The sequence below is a fragment of the Papilio xuthus genome, unplaced genomic scaffold (genome assembly GCF_000836235.2).
Source record: "Papilio xuthus unplaced genomic scaffold, Pxut_1.1 DF825946.1, whole genome shotgun sequence".
NCBI classification, from domain to species: Eukaryota; Metazoa; Arthropoda; class Insecta; order Lepidoptera; family Papilionidae; genus Papilio; species Papilio xuthus.
Window position 1 is genome coordinate 7,213,417 of NW_013532703.1, and position 27,629 is coordinate 7,241,045.

General features: G+C 33.6%; 1 protein-coding gene across 5 annotated transcripts; it reads right to left on the reverse strand.

Annotated features, from left to right (window-relative positions):
• Positions 1–496: 496 nt before the first annotated feature.
• Positions 497–27,614, reverse strand: HisT (Histamine transporter). Of its 5 annotated transcripts, none has more exons than XM_013321425.1 (8): positions 27,594–27,614; positions 24,819–25,308; positions 5,396–5,620; positions 2,077–2,218; positions 1,353–1,552; positions 1,060–1,274; positions 840–945; positions 497–693 (listed from the first exon to the last, which is right to left on the reverse strand). In XM_013321425.1, exons 2-8 carry the CDS (start codon positions 25,170–25,172, stop codon positions 532–534), a joined length of 1,404 nt encoding a protein of 467 aa, XP_013176879.1. In that variant the 5' UTR covers positions 25,173–25,308; positions 27,594–27,614; the 3' UTR covers positions 497–531. The 5 variants fall into 5 exon arrangements, with proteins under 5 accessions (XP_013176879.1, XP_013176878.1, XP_013176876.1 ...); XM_013321424.1 differs by having other exon boundaries at positions 24,819–25,426; positions 27,594–27,609; XM_013321422.1 differs by lacking the exon at positions 27,594–27,614 and having other exon boundaries at positions 24,819–25,768.
• Positions 27,615–27,629: the final 15 nt, after the last annotated feature.

Sequence of the window (27,629 nt, forward strand, 5' to 3'; positions counted from 1 at the left end):
GGCCCTATTGTAGTTCAAATAGACACTTCATAAATCTGCATTAAAAATTCTTATTTTTATGTTCGTTAAGAAATATAAGATTTAAATTTATTTCAAGTTGATTTTTGTCAAAAAACATCGATCCAAAAAATCGATTCAAAATATACACACGAGACATCTCTTAAACATTACAATATAAGCTTGATTATGTATTGTCTTCTCTATAATCTATGTTCCTAATATAACAGGAATTAAAAACATCACGATTATTTCAACATGTCTACAAATTGTCGACTACGTAAAATGCATTATAAGGGTTTAAAATTTCGCTCTTCGTTTAATTGCAGAGATCATTATATCGCATACTCTTGCGCGATATAAACGCTGGTTTCTTGTAAGCGGACTTTTTCTGTAATCAGAAAACATTGCTAAATAACTAAGTTGAAAATACACGCTGTTTGGGAACTCCCTCGTTTCCAACAATTTATTGGCTGTTCAGCAAAGATTAGTTGGTTACCTAAGTGCCACGCTGCAGCCCTAGGGCGGGTCAGCCTAGGCTTTGTTCTGTGCGGCCTGACGGCGCAGGTCGGAGCGGATGGCTGCAGTGATGGCGGCGCCGAGGGCGAGCAGCGCGCACAGTGTCAGGTTAGACCAGCGGTCACCCCACGCCTCCAGCATTCGCTCGTAAGCCAGTGTCAGCACGATGCCAAACACCTGAGGAAACCGAAACAATTCAATTTATTATCAAAAATATCTCTTCCATCTGTCATACTTAAGCTAAAATCTATCAAAATAATAAAGTCAAAGATTTTATGGTCAAGACATTCATTGATCTGTCCAGATAATATTTTACAACTCACCTGAACAACAGCATTGAGGATACCAGAAGTGGTGCCCTCGGGTTCAGGGTAAGTCACCTCGGAGGCGAACTCGAAGCCAACGGGCAGGTAGCCGGTCATGAAGAAGCTTTGGAAACATATAAGATATAATTGCTACTACGTATTCTTATTCTTTCACACTCGACAGTATACATCTGCCAGGAACAGCAGACGATACTTGTAGTGAACATTGTAGACTCACCCGAGTAAAATGCTGCTAAGATAGACGACAGCGATGATGCCACAGTCAAGGGTGAAGGTGAAGATGAGCATGCCAAGCACTGAGGCAACGTAGACAGCGAGCGTGGTCTCCTTAAAGCGATGCGTACGGTCCAGTATCAGCCCGCACACCACGGAGCCCGCCATACCAGCCACCACAATCACCAGACCGATACGTCCAGCGTCCTCGTTTGCACCCTACGCAAGACAATACATTCGCTCGTTAAGATTTTACGAAACCCACTAAAATTTTCATAGAACAGAAATTGTACGAACCGGATAATAAGTGAGCACGACTTGGTTGAGCAGCGTCGAGATGGCATAGAAAACGCCGACGTTGAGGCCGTAGGAGAGCAGCAGCAGCACATAGTTGCGGTTCATGAACAGCTTGCGGATGGACTGCAGGAAGTTCGAGTCCAAGCTGGAGCCTAGGTCCGCGGCGGCAGACGGCGGTGTCGGCGGGGCAGCCTTAAAGACTGGAAAACAGAGAAACAATGGTTAATCGGGACCTTTTTCTTATCAAAAAGATCACATCAGAGTTAAAATATCCTAGCGTACACTTTCAGCATTATTTGATAGCAACAACGAGACAAATATTTACATTGAAATACGTTCGGGACAGAAAATCAATTTGAGAATATGATTGAACGGCGAAATATATTCAGACGTTTGGGAATTCGATATATTTAGATAAACAAAATATATTTCAAGTCTTTTCAATCACAAGTCATTGAGTTTACGTCTCTAATATGACATGTCAATCCAGCTAATCATGGAACGTTTAGAATTCGGAAAGAACGGTTGTAATAGCAGCTGCACTATTTCTATTACACCTCTAATTATTATAGGTTAGATTAGAAGTACTGCTGTTTCATTATACATTTTTCACTCTTTCTCAAGCGGACTTCCTTAATTACTAATCCCCTGTTTTTTGATATTGTAACGAGGGAACTGCTTTAGTTCTGATACAGAGTAATTAGCAAAAGGTTCAGTAACTCACAGAGCAGGATGAATACAAAGAGAACGCTGGTAAATCCGGCAACGAGGTAGAACATAAGTCGGAAGTCAGCCGCCATCTCGTCCGGGGTGCCAGTCGCACGGACCAGCATCGGCGGCAGCAGGAAACCCAGCGCCACTCCCAACTGAAAGATATACAGACATTATTACTAGTGTGTTAATGAAAGAAGTAGGATACTCTGCGCCAATCAGTCCCAAATAGACACAAAAAACCACTACGGCTTACAGCCTGTCCATTAAATAAAGTCAGTGGTTCAAGGTCAAGTTGTGAGGCAAATAAGGCACAAAAATGTACTAAGAGAAGGAACATGTATATAGCTGTATCGCTCACTCTCTAATAAATTACTATAAGTATCACTCGCTTGCACAATAAGATGGCGGTGATTTGTGTCTCTGGTTCCCCTGTGTATAATGGATAATTAGTTCATATTTATTTTATATTAATAAAATTTGCTTTAAGTGATTGTATAAAAGCATCCTTTTATTCGATAATTTAATATTATTGATCCGTTACATGCTAATGTATTTATCCAAAAAGTGATAAGGCTAACCTTTTTAATATCGGATCATTAATCCTGTGGTTCAGAGGAGACGGCACAATAGCCATTATTTAAATTTATGACACCGCTCACCGGGCCCTCTCACGGAGCGGAATGAAAACATTAGGACATTATGTTGGAATTCATTAATCATGTTATTTTCCCTGGACTCATATTCCATTATAAACTACTACTAATAACCAAAGCAATTTGGTCTAAGTAAAGAAATAAAACAACACTATTGCTAGGTTACACATAACAAATAATTAAATTGTTTCTCCAAATAGTCTATTATTAAAATTATGTGTTCTTTTTACTTCATTTGGACATTTTAACCGTTGATAATTAATTTTCTATGGATTGTAACGCTGTATTAAATTTTATACACTTTACATACGAAAAATAATCTTACAATACTCTGACCAAGTTTTGTAATAATCTATCTATGTATTTTTTTATTTATTTGTCATTGTTATGTGTTATTTACTGTTATTATAAAATATGTTATCGTGTAAACTATTATGTAAAGTGTGTATAGTGTCAAATTGGTTGTATACTGTAAGGATGCTATGCAGTTGTTTTTAAATAAATGAATAAAATAAAAAATAATATTAATATTCTTCGTATAGACGTAATATACAGGGTGTCCCAAAAGGTTACGTACATAGGAAGGGGGATGATAGGGGTGGTCACAATGGTCACCAGAAAAATTAAACAAAAATAAATGGCTTTTTTTTAATTCTGGTGACGCCTATCATCCCCCTTCCTATGTACGTAACCTTTTGGGACACCCTATATGTTCAATGACTTTGTATTTCTGTTGGAGATTTAATGCAAACAAATATATACATATTTAAATAATATCAAAGAGATGTTTGTGATTAAATCGCGAGGGTTTTACTCCGGTTTTCCTCGACATACGACAACCAGTTACTTAAGGTCATTGTACCACATGATTTTGTAAAAGTCGTTGCGCAAGTCCTTTTCTGAGTATATCCTTAACACATATCATATTTAATGCTGTATTTTGTATAAACAAATTCGTAAGATAAATAAAAATCACTTTATTTATTAATCCAGAAGACCGATATTACTGTTTTCTCATTTGTTACGGAGGTTCTGAACACCAGAAGAACTACAGATGTATTGCCGACATGCAAAACAAATGAAAATGCATCTATAAATGTGCGCCTCGTATGCAAATGGTGACTAAAATCTACGATAGTGTTCATCTCCCTAGTGCCTGGTGCCTGGTGCCTGATGCCGCGTGATAAACAAACAGATTATCATCAATAACCCCTCACGGGTGCGAATTGAACAATTGCTTCCGACATTCGCGTGTTACGATGCTCGCCGTGAGTTTACACTATCGAAACTCTTCTATAGAAATATATTGTTATCTCTAATTTATAGACAAGATATGGTTATAATCAACATGTTTTGGTACATGTTGGATCAATGGAAACTTATAGTCTGACAAACTTCCTCGTCGAGTATACATTGCAGGACTGTTTGTGTGACTATAGTATTTAGCTACGCGGACTCGATGTTCGTTTGTTTCATTGTTCTTTTATATACATATATTAAAAAGGTATATTTATAAATATCATACATAAAGTGGTTTCAAACTGATAAAAGGACGTGTTATGCTCAAATGACAAAAAAATTGTACCCTTTTAAATCGATTTCGGTCTCCTAAAGACATTTTATGTTCGATTCATTTAAGTACGTATTTTAGCTTGTATACATATACTCAACCAGCACTTAGCTAACGAACACTTTACATAGATCTTACATATATTAGTATGTTAAATGAAAGGTGTAGACAGTAAAAGTAATTGAACACAGACGTTGGACAGCGTGATTATTATAAGAAACCAAATTGCTCGTGACATATCACAACAATGTATTTATTCAATTTAATTTTATGAATTCCTTCTCTTTTTAGGGTTCCGTACCTCGAAAGGAAAAAACCCTTATAGGATCACTTTGTTGTCCGTCCGTCTGTCTGTCATGACCCTTTTTTTTGAATTTCAAATATAGATTCAGAGTGTTTTTTTTTGTTAGATAAAATCGCAAGCGGCGAACTCTCTCGGAATACTAGTGTTAGGGTATTGTATAAAATTTCCTTCGCCTTTATAAAATTGAATTGGATAAATTTCCTTTGGGAAGTTATAAAATTTGTACAACTTGGATCTATATTCTTTAATAATACAAGTTTAAGTAAATGTTATTTTGATGCTAACTAAATTTGACATCACCTTAAATTTTCAAAGCAAAAGAAATGCATTTGGAAAGTTATTTTTCTACTTAACCTTAATAAATAGACATTAAAGTTAAGTTCAACTTAACTAACTTCCCAAAGAGGTCACTCTACGAATCACCAATGTACACACATCTTGCTTGGGGTCAAAGCAAACACCGTGTAAGCACGTAACATATTAAGTTCAAACAAAATTTTGTCCGTTAATTATCGCAAGAAAAGCTTATTTTGCGGAAAATTCTCGTCTTACAAACTCATCAAGAGACTTAAGACTTTATTTCAAAGACTGAGAGTCGTTATTCCCTAGTTATCCCTTATCTTTGGTCCTCAGCCCTGGAGAGTTACAGCAGTAAATAAATTCAGTTATGTTTTCATATTTTGTATTACCTCATAAGAATTTTACGAAAAAACTGATTGCTTACGTACAATTTATTTTCACATTTCACCCACATTATGGGTTAACGAATAAAACCCGAATTAAATAGTTAAAATTTACATACCTGATTACCAAATACACCGATACTGCAGGCAGATGATACCTGGTCGGCTCCAAACCACACAGCGGCAAGTCGGGGTGGTACATTCAATATGAAGACCTGAGACACAGCAACCACAGTCTGGCCAGCAAAACCCAGCCAGAACATGTCCTGTGGCACTGAGAACACCTTCAGCCATGCACCCAGACATGTCCCGAAAGAACCGATGATAGTCGTCACACGGAGACCCTGGAAAATACCATATCTAAATTAATATATAAACGTTTTATCAACGTAGAAGCTAGTAAGATATGTACGTCAGGTACATAGGACGCAATATGAGACGTACAATAACGACGTTAGGGTAGGGCCTGGGTGCCAGGCATAAGGGGGCATCGCAGGCGCCTCTTTAGATCCGACTCCGCGCCTGCAGTGCCCCTATCTTTGGTATCTGCAGCACTACAAAAGGAGCTACGCAAAAATCTTGCCAGGGCGCCGGAAATGCTAAAATCGGCCCTGAGAATACAGGTTATTGCCTATCGTGTAGGCCATGAAAAATGACAGTTTGGAGAAGAATTAAAAAGATGAGGAACTAAAACTATCCTCCTTAGTGATTGATTAGGCTTCGTAACGAATATTTCATGGTATTTGAGTTTATATTGTTACAAAAATAACGCTGAATGCAACAATAGATGGAATAATTGACCACTCATCTACTCTGAATAAAAGACCTGACATTGCAAATGTACGGTTGGCTACAAAAATCTTTCCGTGAGTTTCCATTGGCGAAACACATATAAAAACAAATTATCATCCTGTTCATTTTCATTAGAAAAAACAGAGATAAGAATATGTTTTTAAACATGCAGTAGGAACACGTAACGATTACTTTTTGCCGCTTGAAGGTTGTCGCTTTATTATGATATTGTTGAATTGTATTCAATACAATTATAACAGAGTTAAAATTGAAAAAAACTGTTATTCTAAGAAAATATATTATTAAAATTATTCCTTATTTCATTACTTCTTAGGATATATAAACAAAACAGCAAAAATAATTAAAGAAATGGAATAGAAAAGTGGAAAGATGTGTCACTCTCTAGAGAATTTCCAAAGCAAAACTTGTCGAGTTTCCATCTTTTGTATCTTTCTTATTAGGTTGAAATGAAGCACTTTTATTGTGGAACTACGCAGTTACATAAGACCATATAAGATTAATAAGTATTTTTTGTCGTTTCAAAGCTGCATCTCAGCATCAACAGCTTCGTGACAGTTTATTTAAAAAAGTTTAAGCGTGCCGTGTATGGTGTTACCATTGTATATAAAATTGAAGCTTTAATTTTGGCAAGGGTACATTGCTGTACATTGTACAGGCGACGGACGCTGTCGCTATTCAATGCAATGTAAATTACATTCGCACAAACCTCCAGGTACTCGTATCTCTTGACGCTCGCAATTCCCAAGCGAAGAATTTATGAACTGCATTGCATATTGGGATGGGATTCATTTTGAAATGCAAGCTAATTGAATACATAAACCATTTTAAATAGCTAATGTCATCGTTAATATCTTGGAGGAGGAAATGTTTTGTAAACATTTCTACCAAATCACTAGTAGTACCTAAAAGTTGTAATTTTAAAATTTAAAGCGATACACGCACAAACATAAATTCTGTTTTCACTACAATAAAAGGAATCACAATGTATATGAAAAGGGTAGCCATTTTTTACATTTTTAAACTCCCTTATCGTGTCATGCCTGAAAAGCGTCGGCTTAGCGCTGACCGCTATTTATTTATACAACTTTACATAAAATATAAAGAGCTCTATCTCGCACATGAAAAAATATTTCTGGGCATCATCTGTGTAAGCGGATTAAAAAAATGAGCTTGCGAGTTTGCAAAATTTTTGGTCTTAAATTTTAGTACCATCTTTATATATATAATTCTTCTGTGACTGTCAGTGAACTTCTCTCAAACGACTGGACCGATTTTGATGAAATTTTTTGTGTGTGTTCAAGGGGATCTGGGAATGGTTTAGATTCACAATTTTCATCAAATATTAACTTCATATTAATTTATTCAAATTAAAGACGTGTAGACAGGACAACGTCTGTCGGGTCCGCTAGTTTTAAAATAAAATATTCACAGTCTTTATTCGCAATTCACGAGATGTTCGTACAAAAAATATTTTCATTAATCGATGAAAATTTCCACTCGATTCTTTTCTAACGCGACCTTTTTGAATGGAACAATCAAGATACAACGCCCACGTCGCGTCGGTCGAGGCAATCAAATCCATTCAATCCAAAAACTCTATTCTTTACAATGCCTTTATTTTGCACAGAAATCAATTTTGTCACCAAGCAATATTCAAATTTGGAAAAATACTTCAAAAATAGTATAGAAAAGCTATGATATTTTTATTCATGTATTATTTTATCAATGACATAATATTTTAAAAGCATATAATCGCAATAAAAAACTATTCCCTCTTACTTAATTGTAGAAATATTTTTAGTCGTCACAATCAAATGCGTTAATGTTCTATTTACAGATTGATATCAATAGAATTATGTAGAGAACACATTTTTCTACACAACATTTACGTACGCTAACTCAGTTGAGAGCGTGATAAGATTTAAGTCACGGTGAGTAATTCAATTATTTTACTATTATTCTCCATTTCACTATAAAACACACTTCGAGCGCACATTACCATAAACATAAGATTAGGTTTTATAAATGAAAATGTATGTATAATAACGCTCCTGCCTCGATGACTTGGATTTATTAATCTATGCAAAAATTAATCTATAATCATTTTTGTCTTTTTTATGATGTGCGTGAACTGTTATATAATTCTTTAGGAAAGGATAATATACTTTTAGTAATTTAAATCTTTAACTGTTATTTATTTTATACCATAATCTCGTTTAATGACCACAGTTTTTAGTTACTGAAAAAAGGGTCTTGACAGACGGGACGGACAACAAAGTGATCCTACAAGGGTTCCGTTTCCATTTCAAAGTACGGAACCTTAAAAAGGAATTCACTAATGTAAGCATAAGGAATATGTTCAAAAGAGTAAGGCCCAAGAATCTGTAAATGCTGTTAATTCTATTAAATAATAAAAAAATGTAAATTTAATTTCCTTTATAACCTAATAAAAACATATAAATATAGTAAATAAATCCCTTAACAAAGGTAACTCAATTTTCCTCGAGCGAAGCTTCGATATCAATTATGCGATTTAATTACCCAACGATGTTGTCCAATAATGGACACCATACAACTAAGTTCCGTGTTCCATAAAAAAATGAATTTAAGTCAACGGCTTATTACTTGATTTAAGTAACAAAGTTATTTGGAAAATTAACTTAACCTATGCAACGCAATATCATAGTCATAGACCAATCTAGCATTTTATTAAAATCTTACTAAATAGATAAGAGAATGTGCTGTCTCCTGAAACACAGTATTTACTAGTTCAGGAGACAGAGCCCACAAAATGTTTGTGAAAATGTGTTTTTGGTCAATAAAGGTTTTTTTTACTAATATTATAAATGCGAATATTTGGGTGTATGGATGTATGTTTGAATATATCTCCAGACCGGCTGCATGGATCTTGCTTAAATTTGGCATAGGTATATAATATACTCCGGAAAAACAAATAGGCTACTAATTAAGTTTTTTTTTTCATACCGCGCGAACGGTGTCGCGGGCGACAACTATTTATTGATAATTGTCTTTTGAATAACATTAACATAATTAAGATATAATAAATTATAAACAGAAGCTGCTTGTTTAAAATGTAGGTTAAAATAACCTGTTATTTCAAGGACTTATTACAAACAATGACCAGTTTTTTTCCCTCTCATCTATTTTATCACGGATCGTTTTGATCGAATCGTCTGCCTAGGGATCGGTTAAAGCGGATTGTAAAATTTTATTGGGAAACTGACTTGAAACTTCCATTTAATTGTTTTTCTATGTTGTCAGTCTCCATGTTGACAATGTATAATATAGTATCTAAAGCAAGCTATTTTCCAGGACGATCATTTGAGGTGCTCTTTATGCAATGTATATGGTTCTGATTATCAATGGTATTTGCCAAAAAAATTCAAGGTGATGTCAATAACAACGGATAGAGGACATAGATATAATATTTATTATACGTTTTAGCCTTGCTTGTGATAAACATTTTATTTTACGCACAAACGTATGTTTTCCTTACATCTTAAGGCATGTATTTTTAAATGGTAACCAGCAAACAGAGCCAAGGGCGCTACATATTAAGCACTGATAACGTAAACTTGTAGCTAGTTAAATATTGTGGGTTTTCACTCAAGAAACACGTGTATAAGAACATTTTATTATCTCTGTTCTTTCAAAGGGAATGAGTAGGATTATAATATATTTTCCGTTTTGTTTTAGCAATGGAAACCCACACTAAGATTAACACGCTGTCTGATAACACATGGTTTACGGAAGAAAAACAAATGAATGCTAATTGCGACTATTAAAGTTAATCTTTGCAGTGTTTTCAGGCTAATTACTTTTGTAATATTTTGAACGACAGCGCAAGAACTGTCACAAAATGTTTAGTTTTAATTTTACTGTAGCCAGCGTTCATCTAGCCAGCATCAAATGATAAATTATCACTGTATTCATCATCTCATCAACTTTAGCGACCTATAGAATAGATGCGAATTTTTGACCAACCATGGAGCCAACAATAGGAATTCTGTACAATAAATTGGTGAAGTGTGTGTGTGTGTGTGTGTGTGTGTGTAATCTTCATGTGTGTAGTTTACATGTGCTGGTTATTATTGTCGTTGCCATGACGATCATTAAGAGTTTATCTAATCGCCGACAGTTCAAAGAGAAATGTATAAATCTCAGCATTGTGATTGTATTAACAGTGTGAATAATTGCTGTAAACCTTAGTATAAGTAAATCGTTTCACGAATTTGCCTCATGCTGTGTTTCTCTTTGAAATAATTTAAGATAAGATTAATAATATTAAGTATGTACTGACATGACATTAAGATTTGAAAATTTGAGGGTTCTGGAGCGTTCCTTGGATATCTCGAAATCTTCTTTGCTGCATTTGAGTTAAGCCACCGAGAGGGTTTTAGTGGGTCCCACATAACCCTCCTTTCCCCCTGACAGCAGTATCTTTGGAAGGTATCTCCAAAGTCCAAAAAAGTTTTTGAATATTAATGCAGCAATTCTATCCAATTTGAACATATGTACCCAAAGAATTAAAGTTGCAAATAATAATTCGGAAACCCTTATTTATATTAAGGTAAAATAAGTATAATATAATAGACGCAAGAATTTAATTTTCTAAATGGAATTGTCGGTCGGAGACGCCCTCGAACAACATAATATCGTCCATTTATCGTTGTATTGATTAGAGAGGAAGTAAGGAAAGAAAATAACATAAAAATGAGAAGAAGGACCACATGATGACCACGATATGTCTGCCAATAAACAGCAAAGAGGAGGAAGAGGTAATGAAATTTAAATCTATATTAATAAAGTAAGCTTTCGCAACTAATTAGAACCCTATGCGCAATACGCCAGTTACCTTTTTAAACAGATGTCTATGTGTGCTATTAAGATACAATCCGCATACAAACACATCAACAATGGAGATTTTTTATATCAAAAGGCACAAACTGCCGTCTCACAAGCAATTGTTTGTTAAGATCAATACATCTTCAATCTATCGCAAACCCCGCGCACAAAAATAGGTGACCGATACAAATATCTTGCTACGTATTTTATTACTTTGTGGTTTCCTTCTATTTAAATGTTTTTTGTTAAATCCAAAACAATTTTTATTAACAGTCTGTACCAAAAATTCCAAACATTTCTACTCAAAAATATGTTTAAAAACTTGACAAGATTCGACGAACTCTTTTTGTGCATTTCTTCTTAAATTTATAATCTCTCAAGTTTATTTCCCGTCATTGTAAATCCTCTGGGTCTTTCAAGGATCTCAGGGTATACATAGACATCTTTGGGATCCAGTCTCGTATACTTATAGCACAAGACAACAAACAAAAAGAGTTAAACAAATATATATTTGTTAAATGAAAAGCGAACCATAAAGAAAATATTATCATTGAATTCTATAACAATGTAAGATGCAATAATAGTTTAGTTCTATAGAAATTATGACGACGAAGTAATAAAAATAAGTACGACACGTTTTTTCCCAGAACCGACATATAAGTATCATCTAATATGTTTGTTTACTTAAATAATTCTAACGTAGATTCTAACAATAGATTATAGTTCCAATATTCTTCGACGATTTATATACCAATAAATATAATATTATATATCAAAGTATATAAGTGTATTTAATATGTGCATATATTCTTAATTAAGTTCAAAGATAATAGAGATGTTAATTGAACATAAAACTAACAATGATTTGTTATCTAGACGATGACATATCAAATCTAATATTTCTCTATACTAGTTGCTAACGAACATCTTTATAATATTGTAATTGCGAATGTTTACATGTATGGATGGATGGATGTTTGTTTGAAGATATCTTCAGAACAGCTGCATCCTGCTGAAATTTGGCATAGATGTAGAACATAGTTTGAAAGCACACATTGTCTACGCATTAAGATTTTTCTCTCACGGGAACAGAGTCGCGGGCGACATCTAGTTTAATATATTACTTTCATAAGAAAATATAGGTAATGTTCACGTCATCCAACAACTCGAAACGTGTATGAATTTCTTTGTATGAATTTTCTAATTTGTTTTTGAAATGGAAAGAACTATTCCGCAAAATTAATATTGTTTTGTTTGAAGGGTCTGCAAAAAAATGTTTTGGAAAACAATTCTAACTTCTAACTTGTTGAGCCCTGTGTACACACTGACCTCAAACAGGAGCAGTAGAGTTTGTCGAAACATTTTTAATTTAACTTTACTTGTTCGTTAACGTTTGTAGGCAGAGCTGAAAGTTAAACACATATACTAACTAGAACTATTCTCAATATTATTTAACGATAAATAAGCAATTTTACGTAAAATTATTAAATTAATACAAGAAGTAAAATTGTACAATACTTCTAAATTAATTCGCGCGTAAATTTTCAACGAAATGAAGTTAGCAAGAGGTCGGAGTTACTGCGTGGAGGCAACTTCACGTGTCGTTGCCTCGTATAATTAATTAATTTAATTTGTAGCATTCTGAAATGTAACTTGGCTAAAAGTGTACTGTTATGGAGAGCTTTTCTTCCCATATTTATGGATAAGTTGGATTAAACAATTTTGATACTTTCGCTATCTAAAACATAACTACTTTAAGTAGTCAAAATAATTATAAATAACAAGCCTAGACAGTTTTCCATAACTATAAGGCAGTATTTCATTAAATACTGATATCAGTGTTGTTTTTTTTTTCATAGTAAATAGTTAGTTCTTTACGAATAATAAAAACATAAAAAAAAACTAAAAAAGTATCAATTATTTAAAAACGCATGTGGATAATCTTTGAAACAATTTTTACGCAATTTACGTTCTAAATTCGAACTCGTATAAAAAATCTATAGAATATGAAACAAAATTGTTCACAAGTTTGAATACCGTTTTTGAAATTCTGTACACGCAATTACAGTATGCATATTACAATTATATAGTACGTTTTCATACTAAATCTTTGTTAATAAGTTGTATTTATCAAGAGAACACCTGCTCTCTGTTAAGATTTGTGTTTAAGATTTAGGACCGCAGTCACAGCTGGTTTTAGTATGATAAACAATGTACCAAGTTACTCTACGCAATACTAAATAATGTTTCACATTAAAGGAAATCGGTTGAAATACTTTAAATCCTTATCTTTTCGACCTCAACACATGTGCTACCTTTACCGAATGAGGTTGTCGTGAGGAAAATGTATAATGCATCGTATAAATATCATCAATTTAAAATTCGTATATAACACAATTTACGACTACGTATACATGATAGTAAAACTAGATTTATAACTTGGTTAGTCATTTACAAATCGTAGTTGTGAAGATCAGAAAAACTGCATTACCTCCAGAGTCCTCTTCCTTTTAAATCTTAACAAACAAGAGTCATTTCATTTGCACTGCGAGCTGAGAATAAGTCATATTTACGTTGAGAAATATTTCGCCTGCATTTGAACAAAGTGACGGGCGACGGTGAGAATGCATCAAATCACATTCGCGCACTTTTTTGTGATACTACAAACATCAGGTATTAAGAGCAGAAACATGATATAAGCGGAAAGCGATTTAATACAAGAAATATATATAAATTGCAAAACAATATTAAACACTGGTACTTATCCCTTTCGAAGGACTAAGAAAACTTGTAACTTGACAGGAATAAGACGTGTCTGATTCCAGGTGAGCCGAATTCTAACTGACGTAGTCAACATTTGCAAATTCAACTGTCAAAAGAGCAAATGAAAGAACATGTGAAAAGATCTTATACCATAAACGTTCACACCAAGGAGATGTAACTAGTTTTAAACATTATTAGACAAAATTAAAGTTCCCGCTGCCGCTTATGAATTGGACCAACGTAATAAACGCTCAGCAGTGATTTCTCATGTAAATCAAAGCGAGTGTGTCCGCAGCAACCCACATACAATGGTGGAATTGGATTCAGGTCGTGTTTAGTGCATCTAACTCTGTTAGCTAACCGATCTATTGTCAATACTTTGCTGTATTTGAACGCATTTTAGTATCGATCCAATGACAATTTATATACGTCAAGCTGTATATAACATACATTAAAAACAAAGGGAAATGATTTTGTTCCGCGCTATGAAAATATAAACGAAGTTACCTATTCTCTTTTTGCTTTTAAAGGTTTACATTGTCACACGTAAAACCTGTTTGCTGGTTATAAAAAAATCCCAAGAGTGGTTTAAAATTCATTGTCGTTGGTACTACTATAAAAAGATGCATTATAAAATTAACTAAGTGACAGTTAAAATATTTGACATCATTTAAATATACGTTTATTTAATTTGTAAAACGGATTCCATCATGAATACAAAAAGAGCATTTTAAAATTGTACACAATAATAGTTGGATAACCGGTTCTTTTTTTCACTATATTTTATACCTAAATAATTATCTTAAATCTAAATATTTAACTCATGTTTAGCTTAACAATAAGCTTATTATTATGCACTTAAGGGGCTAAGATTGAGAAATAAAGTTGCCAAAAATCATGAAATAAATCAACTAAACATTTTAATTTAATTTAACTTTAGATAGAAAATAATTATTAAGACATAGAAACATGAACAAAATATTTAAAGTTAGAAGATACATTGTGTATTCTTCTAAGCTGCAATAGAGGTAGGTAGTTGAAAATTTTTGAGCGCTCTCAGAGTTTTGAGTGGCTGCCCCCGGCTGTGCGGGCTAACTGTGAGTGTTGCATACATTCATTCACACATATTCATATGTATATTGTTTTGTTGCGAACATTACAAAAAAAAATTGTTTTCTTTTAAATTTAATTTGTGCGAAACAGTCGGTACAGAAAATACAAGAGTAAAAGAGAAAGCCTATTAAAATTAAATCATTCCTGTTAAAGAAAAAGTTTACTTTTGAAACATTTTAAATTAGTTTTAAGACAAGTTGATGTTATTTCAAATCAAATTTTCTATCCGAGAAGCACCACTTAATACGCGTGTGACCGCAGCTTTATACGGATTAGCGAAAGCGAGTGACACTTAGTGGAAACGTGACGTCTCGTATGTGGTCCGCCTGTGGACACGTGCTGCGTTATCAGCGCAATAAAGATGTTTATATCATTAGCAATAAACAACGCCGTGCAGTAGGACTCCACTGCCGTGATACTTATATAACTATATATTGACATCCCTTTTATAATCTTTGACAAAAAAGGGACTGCAATATTATGTACATATAAGTGCCATTGCAGTGGAATACTACTGCGGGAAACGTTAACTAATTAACTAGCAAATTAACTGTTAGTTAATATTTTACGTCACTTCAAAATATAATACCATTGGAAGAAATTATAAGTTAAAAAGAATTAATTGCAACATATGGCTTACTTTATCTTTGGGAGAGGCCTATGCCCAGCACTGGGCGACTTACGGCTGAGAAAGAAGAAGAAGAAGATAGCTTACTTTGCATAAAATGTATCAATGACATTCTTTTCAATCTTAAAACATCCGTAAAGGGCAATTTTACGCCATATAGTTCAGAAATTCATGTTAATATAGATTATAAAAAATATTTGTGAATCATTTCGATGATAATTTGAAATGAATGTAGCTGGCATAATAGTTTAAAGGTAATTAGGAATATGTAAAACCAGTAAACTCTACATCTGGATTGATCAGATTTATAACGAATAAATGAGCTAATCCTTGACGAAGACTAGCCAATGTCGATTAAATTGACACGTGAATAAAGTTAAACTGCAGAACAAATTAGGCAGATAAATATTTGAATTTAATATATAGAAAATATAACGTTTGTCTGACCTTGTATTTATTATATATTGTAATGTGGTGATTTTTCTTTAATATTTTCCTTGTGACAGGTTTTTCCCACCTTTGTTTTTTTTTATTTCCATATATTTAAGTAATTCACTAAGTGGATTTTAATAGCCTCTTTTATTAGCAAGATTTAAGACTAGATAGTGAAGAATACGTCGTTATAAAATTTAAAGACTATACTGCATACCAGAATATCACTTCGTATTTAAGTTTTTTTTAGCTACTCGTATAACAAGATAAACTGACAGACTGACTGATATATCAACGCGCAGCCAAAAGTACAGATCCTAGAGACTTGATGACTTGCACAGGGATTCCTTTTGTAACCTGGACAATCTCAATCAGAGAATTTTTCAAAATTAATCCCCAAAAAGTATCCCCTTCTTTGTATATTATGATAGAAATTTTGTACAAAATAGTTTGACTCAAATCAGTTTAATATTAAAATATTTAAACTTAGGGCACCCTGACTGATTTCCTTTCATTTTTACCATAATTTAAAGATGATATCGTTTTTTCCGTGAGGCAATTTGCAATTCTCTTGACTTTTATACTCATCTCTTCATCGTTGTCAAAATTCCTTTAGAAAACTTGCCCACAATTCCACGTGTTAACAAGTAGAACTTGAAACTTAATTCAGCATAATTTGCTAAAGTTAAGTTGTACGTTTAGGAATTTCAACAACTGCATACCGATTGAATGGTAAAGAGCTAAAAGTTTTCTTCCTGAGGTAAAATTTTAGACATAAACCATTTTCAATACTCTTGTTTATTATTAATGCCCAACACCAATATGACCGTAGGATTTTTAACATAAAACTTAGCAGTGTAAGCAGCTACCTATTATCTTGAGTGTCATAATTTCTTTGACACATGAAAAATTAAAAATTGTGTTAAATTAAAGTTCGAATCAGAATTCAACTAATGAGTTTCTGTTTTCAATTCTTATATATAAATTCCTTCTAACATGAAGATTAAAATGTAATTAGCCAAATGTATCTTCAGCTTTAAATTTAGAACTTACAGCTTTATCGAGCAGCCAGCTGGCGGGAAAGATGAGGGGTATATACGTAATCATATAGATCAGGGAGGTCCAGTAGACCACGATGCTGGTTACGCCGTAGTACTTCACCACCGCGTCCTGGATTATGCTGTATTGGATCCATTGCATCGCGTTCGTTGCAGAGTTGAACACGAAGATGAACAGCATCAACCAGCGAATCGGGTACACCGTATACTCCGTCGGTTGCTTCTTACTCGGTGATTCCAATACGCCACCTTTCTCTCCAACCCCATCCATAACGCTACCGCTAACTTCTATACTCTTTGAGTCGCCCATATTTATATATTTTTTAATTTCTTAGGTCAATTTATTTTCAAAAATTATTATCGCGATTTGGCACGTAAATAACACAGTAATTTTATAAAATTATTATATAAATATCCGCAAGGCCGCTTTTGAAGCGTTACCTTTGCCTACTTTATTATGATTAAAAATTAAAACTATTATTGTCAAATTTCCCGCGCGCGGTAAACAGCGCGTGGTCGACGAGTGGCGCGCGCGATGGGCCGCTGTCGACTGTCGAGTTTCCCTCCAACACAAGTGCGAAGTTGAATGAATACTTCCTGCGCACCCTCCGTCCGCTCGGCGTGATGATAACAATGATACGGCAGACTGACTGTCTCCGTGTCAACAATTATGCACGACGTAACCGTATGTTGTTTATAAACCTTTATGCACACCGAAATGTACTACTTTCGACTAATTTTGTGTCACTATTAATTATCTACTTACAATAAAAATTTAGGAAACAATAGTAAATTCTGCGTATCGTAAACAAATGTAATCGGACTCTCAAATACATAAAAGATCGAATTATAGTCTATTTCAACTCACAATTTACCCAATCGTAACAAAATCGAACCCATTATCCGCAAGGGCACATGCCGCTGTCGGTGTAGCAAATCCCACACAATGGCCATTGAGTTTGGAACATTCTGTATATACTTCCGCATCAGAATCGTCAACACACTCATATTTCCTAAATATATAGCGTGAGAACACGTAAAATGTTAAACAAACTTCAAACGTACTTTTGAGTGGATTAGGATAGAATGATATTCAAGTTTATCTTACAAATAGGTTTTATTTATAAGAATCCAAGGATCGTCAATTTAAAGTAATCCTGATACATTTAACCGCTTTCATAAACGTAAATATAAAGTTGCGTTCACATAACAGTGTTAAGGACATAAAGCGAATGGATGGTAAGCTTAAAACAATTCGAAATAGATATACACACAGAGTACATTGTAAGCACGCCATTGAAACTCGCGTTATGAAATAATTCAAATTCCATACCACAAGTTGAGCACGGGAATGTCCACGTGTCAACCCGAACTTCTGCAACTTCAAACTTAGATCCGCATTACTTGATGAACTTAGTTTATATAGGAAATAGACGTATAAATTCTATGCTACATAAGAGCGTTGTTAATTGAAATTTAAAATTAGAACACAATAACATTTTATTTTATACATAATTAAAATCTTTTGTTCAATCCAGTCCACTTTTAATCACATTCCAACTAATATCATTTAACCTCATACGATTTCTCTTAGAACCACAAAATAAAAATCACGAAGAAAGAGACCATTTCCGAGATCGAATAAATGAATAATAAATTCAACCCATCCTCGCTTTTATCAGTTAGAGAGTGCTGAAAAAACTAATTAAAAGCCGTATGTTAGGAGTAAATCGACCTATGTCGAGACGACGAAGCACCGCGCTTTGTAAGTGTCGAAGGGATCTCGTACTAATTAAATTTAGTTATAGTCTTTATCGATATCTATTTATCTACTTGATATACTAGGTTCCAAATAAATAACAAGCATTACAGTCAAAAACTTATTTGGTTTAGTCATGCCTTGTCTTGTATCATTTTTTATACTTTAGGTACCTTAGGTCGGTTTTAGCATGTTGGCCTGCGGTGACCTCTAAGATTATATCTTAGAGGTCACCGCAGGCACCACTTTATAGCCGACTCTGGCCCCTGCGATGCCACTGGCCTTACCTTAACGCCGCTAGTGATAAAAGCGCCACTTTCGCCAGGACAAATACGTTTTAGGACTTAATCTTCAGTTAATAAAGTTAAGACGTAATTTTTGTCATACATTGAACATTTATAAAACAGACATGTAATTATCAAGTGCGTATTCAACATGCCTGTTATCAATATTGCGTGTATTCCGAATGAAACGTCTTAAAATGTCAAAGACAAAGAGCTCAAGATAATGGTTGGAGAGCGTCACGGCAGTCATCACGCGGATGACTTCGAAGTCGGCGGGTAACAAAGGCCATTATCTATGCGACTGTACAACCATAAAGAACAGCTCAATGAAAGAAAACTAGAGCATTCTAAGACAGTTCAAAAGAAAATATTTGAAACTTCGTCAATATTTTGTATTGAAAAGACCAATGTATGACTACAATATTTACATCTCAAAAATCATTTTATAATGCAAAGAAGTACTTGGGCAACGCATGTACCTGCTCAAATATCAAATTTGCAAAGGAGTAACCCGAAGCTGATATACCTTTTACATTTTACAAAAAAAAGCGCCAAAAAATTAAGTCCATTTGGCTTCACGTCGCAGATGGGTCTGTTTTGCATAACATCGGCCTCTGGACGATTTATATCACGAGGGACAATCGTAAATCTTTCGCTACATGACGCGGTCCGATCACAATATACATGTACCCGTCATCGAGCTGTATACAGGTCTGGAAATGTACGCACATATTTGCCGAATTGTGCATAGTATTTGCTTTAAGCTGCTTTAATTATATTACATTTTATTTATTTATTTATTTCACGTTGCTCGCTCATCTGTTCAACTTATTCCAACAATATCTCAGTAAAACATCAGTATCGTGCCACTGAGTATTGTGCAATGACTACAGAAAGTTTAAAGCCGCCTTCTTATAGTCAAAGTTTTAAAGGAAGCCTAGGCATTACGTCATATCTGCTACTCGAAAGCGCTGTACAAACTTTCTGCCGATCCAGACATTTAAATGCTAGACATTTATACAATGATTTATTTCTTTTGTAATATATTTCGTATAAAATAAGCGTAGAAGTGTAATATGGAAATATGCATGCGCCTGTCCATGCGAAATAGTCATCTTCAACCGACTTAACTTTTAGGTCACGAATGAATCTTTTAAATATTTTGGAATTTTTATACCTCTAAATATTCCATCTAGTGCACTGAACATTTGTTCCGTGTTAATATTAAATTGCATTTTGTTTTTTTACTAAAAGTTTTGTTGTTTGTAACATAAGCTAGTGAGCCAATTATTTAAAATTTGCAATAAGAAAGCATTAAAGCAGCTATCTTCAATAGTTATAACTTCGTACAATATATGCAAGGAACATGCAGGGGCAAGTCTCTAGCAACCTCATCTATTGTACACTTGTCCCGACCGCAAGCAGCTCCAAGCCGGCAAGATTAATTGCAAGCCACGCTCATAAATTGAGCACAGCGAATCTCTGTGGATGTATGTCATCAGTTAAGGTAAATTATGCTTGTGTTTTGTTCACGTGTATAATCTGGACTAAAACTGTCTTTCTACTCTGAACTAAACAAAGATTAAAACTTCTGTAAAGTCTAGTTGACGTATTTAACAACAATAACTTTTATTTACTAATAGCAATATCACACTCATAATATTGCCGCGAAAAATACGCAGGCGCTGAGTGATTAACTGTGCAGAAGTTGTTTAGAATTTTTAAAAGTACTAAACAGTTTCATTTCATTTTAAATCCAACCTCTGTGTCATATAAAATTGTACCAATAAATGCATAACTAAAAAACTTATAATATTTTACCAACAAAATTGTTATTTAATAGAGAAATGATAAAAAACGATTAACAACCTTGAAATGTTATATGTTTTTGCAAACTTTACATTAAGGTTACACAAACAGAAGACGAAACAGTCGCGCCACACTAAACCAACACTAAACCGAAACAAGCAAACAACTTAATCCATTAATCATTGGAACATTTGATCGCGCTGTGACTTTATTCAGAACAAATGATTCCTGATTTAATTATCACTAATAAACAGAAATATGATTTAGTTTACTAATTACTCAAAAACCTGTGAAACTTAAGACTACAACTTTCAGTTTGCCAAAGATACAACTTCATAATGATTCAATATTGATTATGGTTAAAGTAAAATGTTTAGAAAATAATATATAAAAATAATAGCAAACTTGTAATTGTAAAACTTTGTTTTTAATAACTTATAAAAATTACTAGGAACTTTGCCCGGTCAAAGTTCGTGCTTGCACTTGCATTCACCATCCATAACTATCTTGAAAACTTTCAAAGTTATCTGACACCAGCCAATATTCAAGAAGTTATAGCTTGTACCTTGGGAAAACCTCTTGCCTAAGCATAAAATTGAATAACATGTCTACGAAACTTTCTAATGATGTTTTTTTGCAAATGGGATGTTAATAAGGTCCTTCGTTCACTAAGCTACGCTAACCTAAACTGTTCGATATTTGCGTCGCAAGTCTCGAACAATTTTAGCAACCGCCAGAAACGCGGTCCGTACCAAAACATTGAATTGTCGACGCAAGTCGCCTATTCAGTTAGTAGAGACATAGCCGCTACATGTTAAGGGTCTCTCCAGAATTATGTATATTAGTAGTATCTTTTATTAAACAAAAAATTTCTAAATTACTCACAAAAATTTGCAATGTAGCCATCTTTAAAACATTATGAACCTCATAGTTTATTCTTAAATTAACTTATTTTATTAGATATCAAAATTTTAAGATCAATTTTTTAAGATCTACTTTTTCACAAGATATTTCTATCCCATCGTTTAATTTCAAAGACAATTTTAACATTTCCAAGTGTCTACTATCATAAGATCTGTCTATAACAAGAATATTTTTTGATTTAAAACCAATTTTCATTCAAAATTAAGACTTAACACCGCTGCATAGATGTCATATAAGATTACTTTCATCTAACAATGCACTTTAAAAGTCAAACCGATGGGTCAACTTAAGTTGGCTAGTAGCAAGATGGATGATGCGATCTGCTCAATAAACGACGTAACTTAAGTTAGGGCAATTTAATACTTGTAATTAGTTTTAAGCACCTACTTAAGCTAATCTTTTTGCACTCAGATAACTGGTCGGTAAGAAAACGTAAACTTAATCTGTCATAAAGCTACTCTGGGATGGTTCATAATTAAAATAATTTTACCGATAAGCAAAAATAAGTGAAAACTTGTTACTTTTATTAATTCAATTTTACTTAACACTATCTTGACTTTATAACCCTGTTGTCGTTATGTGCTCGTCAGATCACTATCAGAGTAAACAAAAATATAGTTATCTCAATATTTCTAAGAGAAATGAAAGAGAGCAATATCTTTTTGTACGATTATTTCAGCAGTGGAAGCCCACGATAACAATATTTTGTACAACAATAAAGATTCTTTTAATCGTTATTTAATTGCTCCTAATCTATTCTTGTAACGCAATAAATTGCTACTAATAACCTAATAAATTTAAATTATCAAATTAATCTCACCTGAGGCTAAAGATACGATAGTTACAGCTTTAATTTAATATGCCTATAACTAACTAAGATCAGTAATGAGTTTATTAAACGCAGAATTCAGGATAAATTCAAAGTTATTTGTTCCCTGACACAGTTTGACTTAATTGTTTCTTTTCCTAAAATAATTATCTTACTAATATTATAAATTCGAATGTTTGAATTTTGTTTGTTAGAAGATATCTCCAAAACGGTTGTATGGATCTCGCTGAAGTTTGGCATAGATGTAGAACATAGTGTAGGAGAACGCGTAGGCTACTAATTAAGTTTCTTCAATTTCGCACGGACGGAGTTGCAAGCGACAGCTAGTCTAATACAAAGTGTTTATATTTATAAAGAACTTACACGAGCAGAAGCTAAAAAACAGCCATCTTAAAAAAATTGCCATTTAAAATTTGTGACGGAGAAAAATAAATTGCTATAATCTACAGTATTAATATTGAGTGTGAAATAAAAAAAATAATACCTTACAAAAAGTATATAAATGTATAATATTAACTAAGAGTCCCCAAAGTGATCCAGGTCTCCCTGGGGTAAACGAGAGACTAGGGGTGCCAGAGAAACTAGATAAAATTCTAGACACATTAAAAAAAAATTAGGAATCTCCAACAAGAGCAATTCAAAGTAATAAAATTTTTCATTTTTAAAAATTAATAGATAAATTCCTACCATTTTATCGAGTAACCAGCTGCCAGGAAATATTAGAGGTACATAAGTAATCATATATATCATTGAAGTCCACGACACAACTGTACTCTGCACATTATAGTACCTGACAACTATATCCTGTATTATTGCATATTGCATCCATTGCATTGAATTCGAACTCGAGTACAATACAAACAATCCCAACATGATCCATCTTGTCCCATACACTTTGTATTTAGTTACACTGTCAGCAGCCACGTATTCCATAACACCTTCTAATTTTTTTGGACTTGTATACGTAGACCATGCAGGTTCTACTGCTTTGGTATTATCGTTCTCATTTTTATTAACCACAGACATTATTTTCAAACACAATATTCTAACGTCCGTTAGTTGCTAACGCGCACTGTTTAAAGACTGTCCTAATTCAAATTGATAATTTACTTGTTCTTTATCAATCGTCCGATCGTAAACATCTGTGAATCCTTTTATCTACACAAAAGTATTTGAGCTCTTGTTATCGAATTAATCATCGTCTGTGAGACCGGGGAATTGTTATTTCAAGTGTTTCGCAATCTATAGGTTCATGTGAGGGTAAAGTGATAAGTAATTATTTTTAGGTTTCATAAACTTTATACCAAATAAGATTTGGTTTAAAAGACGAGCACTAAAATCAACCGAGTTGATAAAAATGGATCAGCTATTTATCAATAAAGATAACAAGACAAAAAAAGTTCCGTTCCGTTTTCCGTTTTTTCGTTCGAGATAGAATCGCACTTGTCTATAGAAATAATCATCCCAAGACAGAATAAAACAGAGAGCAAGACATAAGACACAAAACCTAGTACCACAAAACGATAAAATTTCCTTTATTTTCCACCACGAATTCTGTTAGCGGCTTACGTTTTACAAAGCCTTTACCTAAAACCTGTCTCTTTGGTTGTTTGTATTGCTTTGACGTATTTAATGCCGTCGAAATGAAATGGACATTAAGCCGCTGCTCAAATTTTGCAAATGGAATCAAAACTTTCCTAATGGATGTTGTGGCCGGTGATGTTGGAAATTCAATCAGTTGTTTGTTCGTATTGAAATATTTAGTTGATTTGGTATTTGTAATCTGTTGTTTTGTTAAAATGTTTCCCTTTTCATCCAAACAGTATAACTTATTATAAGTTATAAATTAAGTAAAAAGTACGATGAATGAAACTAAAGTAAGGAAACCAAATACTCAAATGGCGATTAGATACGAAGCAACCATCAAAAAGTTATTAAAATTAATAATTTAAAAAAAGAAAATGAACAAAAAGATCTTTTTAAAAACAAGTATTTTTATTTGTTTTTTTAATTTTATTACCTAATAAAAACGGACGCAAACTCGACAAGATTGTGTCTTTTGGTGGGAAGTTCCTATGGCCGCCTTCCAGCTCTATGATCAGATCACCACCACGTCATTACAGTAGTAGTTTACATATGTATGCAAAATTTCAGCTCAATCGTTAACCGGAAAGTGGACTTTTAATTTGCAAGATTTGATGATAAACAACAGGACAAATAAAACTAAATAAAAGCTTGTAATAAGTGTAATAAATGAAACTCACCGTTTTATCCAGTAGCCAGCTGGCAGGAAATATGAGAGGCACATATGTTATCATATACACCATGGAGGTCCACGACACAACTGTACTCGGCACACTATAGTACTTCACAACTACATCCTGTATTATCGTATACTGGGTCCACTGCAACGAGTTTGACGCAGAATATATCACAAATAACACGAGCATCAACCATCTAGATTTGTACACAGTGTATTTAACACCGTCCATTTCTTCTTTCAAGCCGTCCATCACACTGCCAGCTACATCTAATCTTGTACAAGAATCAGTCTCTGATAATAACGATGATGGTTCCGCGGGATTCATCCCGTCCACTTTCTCAACTATCACTGACATATTATAATTTGAAACAGTCTTATTTGGGTCCCACTTATAAGCTCGTTCCACGTATATTTACAGATACATAATACTGATAGAATTTCACAGTTACTAAGACACTATTTTTGAGCGTAACTTCAGGTTCACGGTCGATCTTCGCGAACAAAACCGTACTTGTTCAATGAACTTAGATAATGCAACAAAACATATCGCTGTCTCTTTCACGTAACATTTTTTTCAATAACTCTTTCTTGTACCCGCCTTTAAGTCGCCTTTAACCAAAGTCAAAGTAATAACTGAATTAATTTATAATGAAGCTAAATGGAAAATTCATTGAAATAAGTAAACAACGGATGCTACTCGTTACCTTCAGAATTGTGTGGGTTATCATACAACTGATAAGCGCTAGTAAGACTGCATAAACATTTACAATTACGAATATTGTCTTTTTAAAATTAAGAATCACAGATGTGAAGGTTAAATAACACATGGCGATTAATAATTTAAAGTAAACAAAAGTTAGATAAAAGCAGTTAACAGTTCTTTAGGGTTCCGTACCTCATAGGAAAAAAACGGAACGCTTATAGGAGCACTTTGTTGTACGTCCGTCTGTCTGTAAAGACCCTTTTTTGTATAATCTGTAATTTATTAAATGTATAAGTACTAGAGAATTAAAACTACAATAACTTAATTCGTTCACATTTAATCTTAGGTAGATCTTGACGATTAGATTCTTTAGGAAAATGACAACCTATTGCCTTCTATGTATTTAACAATGTTGAAAAGAAATCAGATAAGCATGCGTTAAAGATATCGGGAAAGGAAGGTTCCGAAGCTATACTTATAAAACTCATCAACTTGAAAGATATCCAATTAGTCACACGATGACTGAAGTAAAGCACCCCTAGATCGGGTAACGTCAACACATCAAAATGATTTTATACAAGTTCACCCAAAAATATATTGAATACCTAAGTCGCCACGATTTCTATTTTATAGTATTTTGTTCTCTTTGAAAATTTCACTTCTTTGAGCTAAAAGCACTAAACAAAGAAGACAATTATTGCCTTCTGCTTAAATGCCACAATTTTGAAAGTTCGTTTTTTAATTCCCATCGCATTTTCTAACCGTACTTTTGAATAAAATGTGAAATTGTCTTCAATGAAATATTAGCGGAGTTCATAAAATGTAATGGTGCGTCGCTGACGTCGTCTAATCTTTCCACTCTATTTAGCGACCCCCACCCCCTCCCCGCACCACGACCCCACGCCCCTGCCGCGCCACCGTTGCGAGAGAATTACGTCTTCGTTCTAATAAGACCATTTCCCTTTCAACTTATATTTGGACTCTTCAAATGCCACGTTTTAGATTGTACAATTTGTTTAATAAGATTAGTCGATTTTTTCATCATGTCATCGCAATTTTAAATCAGTGATATTCAAACTTATAGCAGAGCCAATTCAATAGGTAGGGTTCCCATTCTATCAATTTTAGTTTTATAGTTATATCTGCTAAAAGACATCGAATCGATACACATTTCAATTGGAACAGTTGTGAATTGAATTCAGTAATTAATCACTATTTTTCGTTCATTTTTGTAACACCCTAGTGTTGAAAAAAAGGTTCACTGACGCAACATTACAATGTGAATCGTAAGTAAACCGGCAGTAGTTTGTTAAAACCCTGTCCTAAAAACATCTGCCTTTATGTCTAGTAATTGATCCGATCATGACCTTATAAGTTCGATCTATTTCTACTGTGCCGTATATGTTTTTATATGCACAATTATGTGACTCGCATCGCCGGCACATTGAATATTCATTGAATTTGTTACAACACGTGTATCGTTTTTCTTTATATCGGCTAAGAATATATTATCGAGTATTTCGATTTGCGAATGTTTTCATAAAACTAAATAAATAAAACATAACAATATAAAGTGAACTTGAAACATAGCTAAGAATTACAAAAAATATTTGTGCCTTCTTCCTTTCTCATAATTTTTCCACGTTGATAAAATGTAAATAATTCGCTTCAAGAAATAGACATTTGTCTATTTCTATCTGTAAGATTTATAACGAATATAAAGTGTCCGTAGGTGTTTTATAAGTACAGACTCTAAGCTAGAGGATATGAAACCATCCTGTTCAAATGTACTCAATCTAGGAACCTATTTTACCTTGTTTATCACGATATTAATTTAAAACAAAAATAATAATAAAAAATGATGACACTGTAGTTCGATTCATAATATTAATTAATTTTTAACAAACATTATTTTAAAATGTGTTCTCCGTTAATATTTTTCAAGGAAAAAAAACTATCGTAAATGAGACAGGATATTGTCGCGTAAATAGTTAAAGCAAAAACACTATCAGTCGATATTCCATAAATTGTAATTAACATCGCTTATCTCGATCACAACAGATGAATACTTACAAATAGCGCTTATCAAAAACACACTACACTAAACAC

Coding starts and splice junctions, on each gene's coding strand:
- HisT (XM_013321425.1), bottom strand. CDS start 25,172: ATGTCAGTGATAGTTGAGAAAGTGGACGGGATGAATCCCGCGGAACCA. Junction 5,621..24,818: donor GCTGGCTACTGGATAAAACG/GTGAGTTTCATT, acceptor GGTATTTTCCAG/GGTCTCCGTGTGACGACTAT. Junction 946..1,059: donor CTTAGCAGCATTTTACTCGG/GTGAGTCTACAA, acceptor ATGTTTCCAAAG/CTTCTTCATGACCGGCTACC.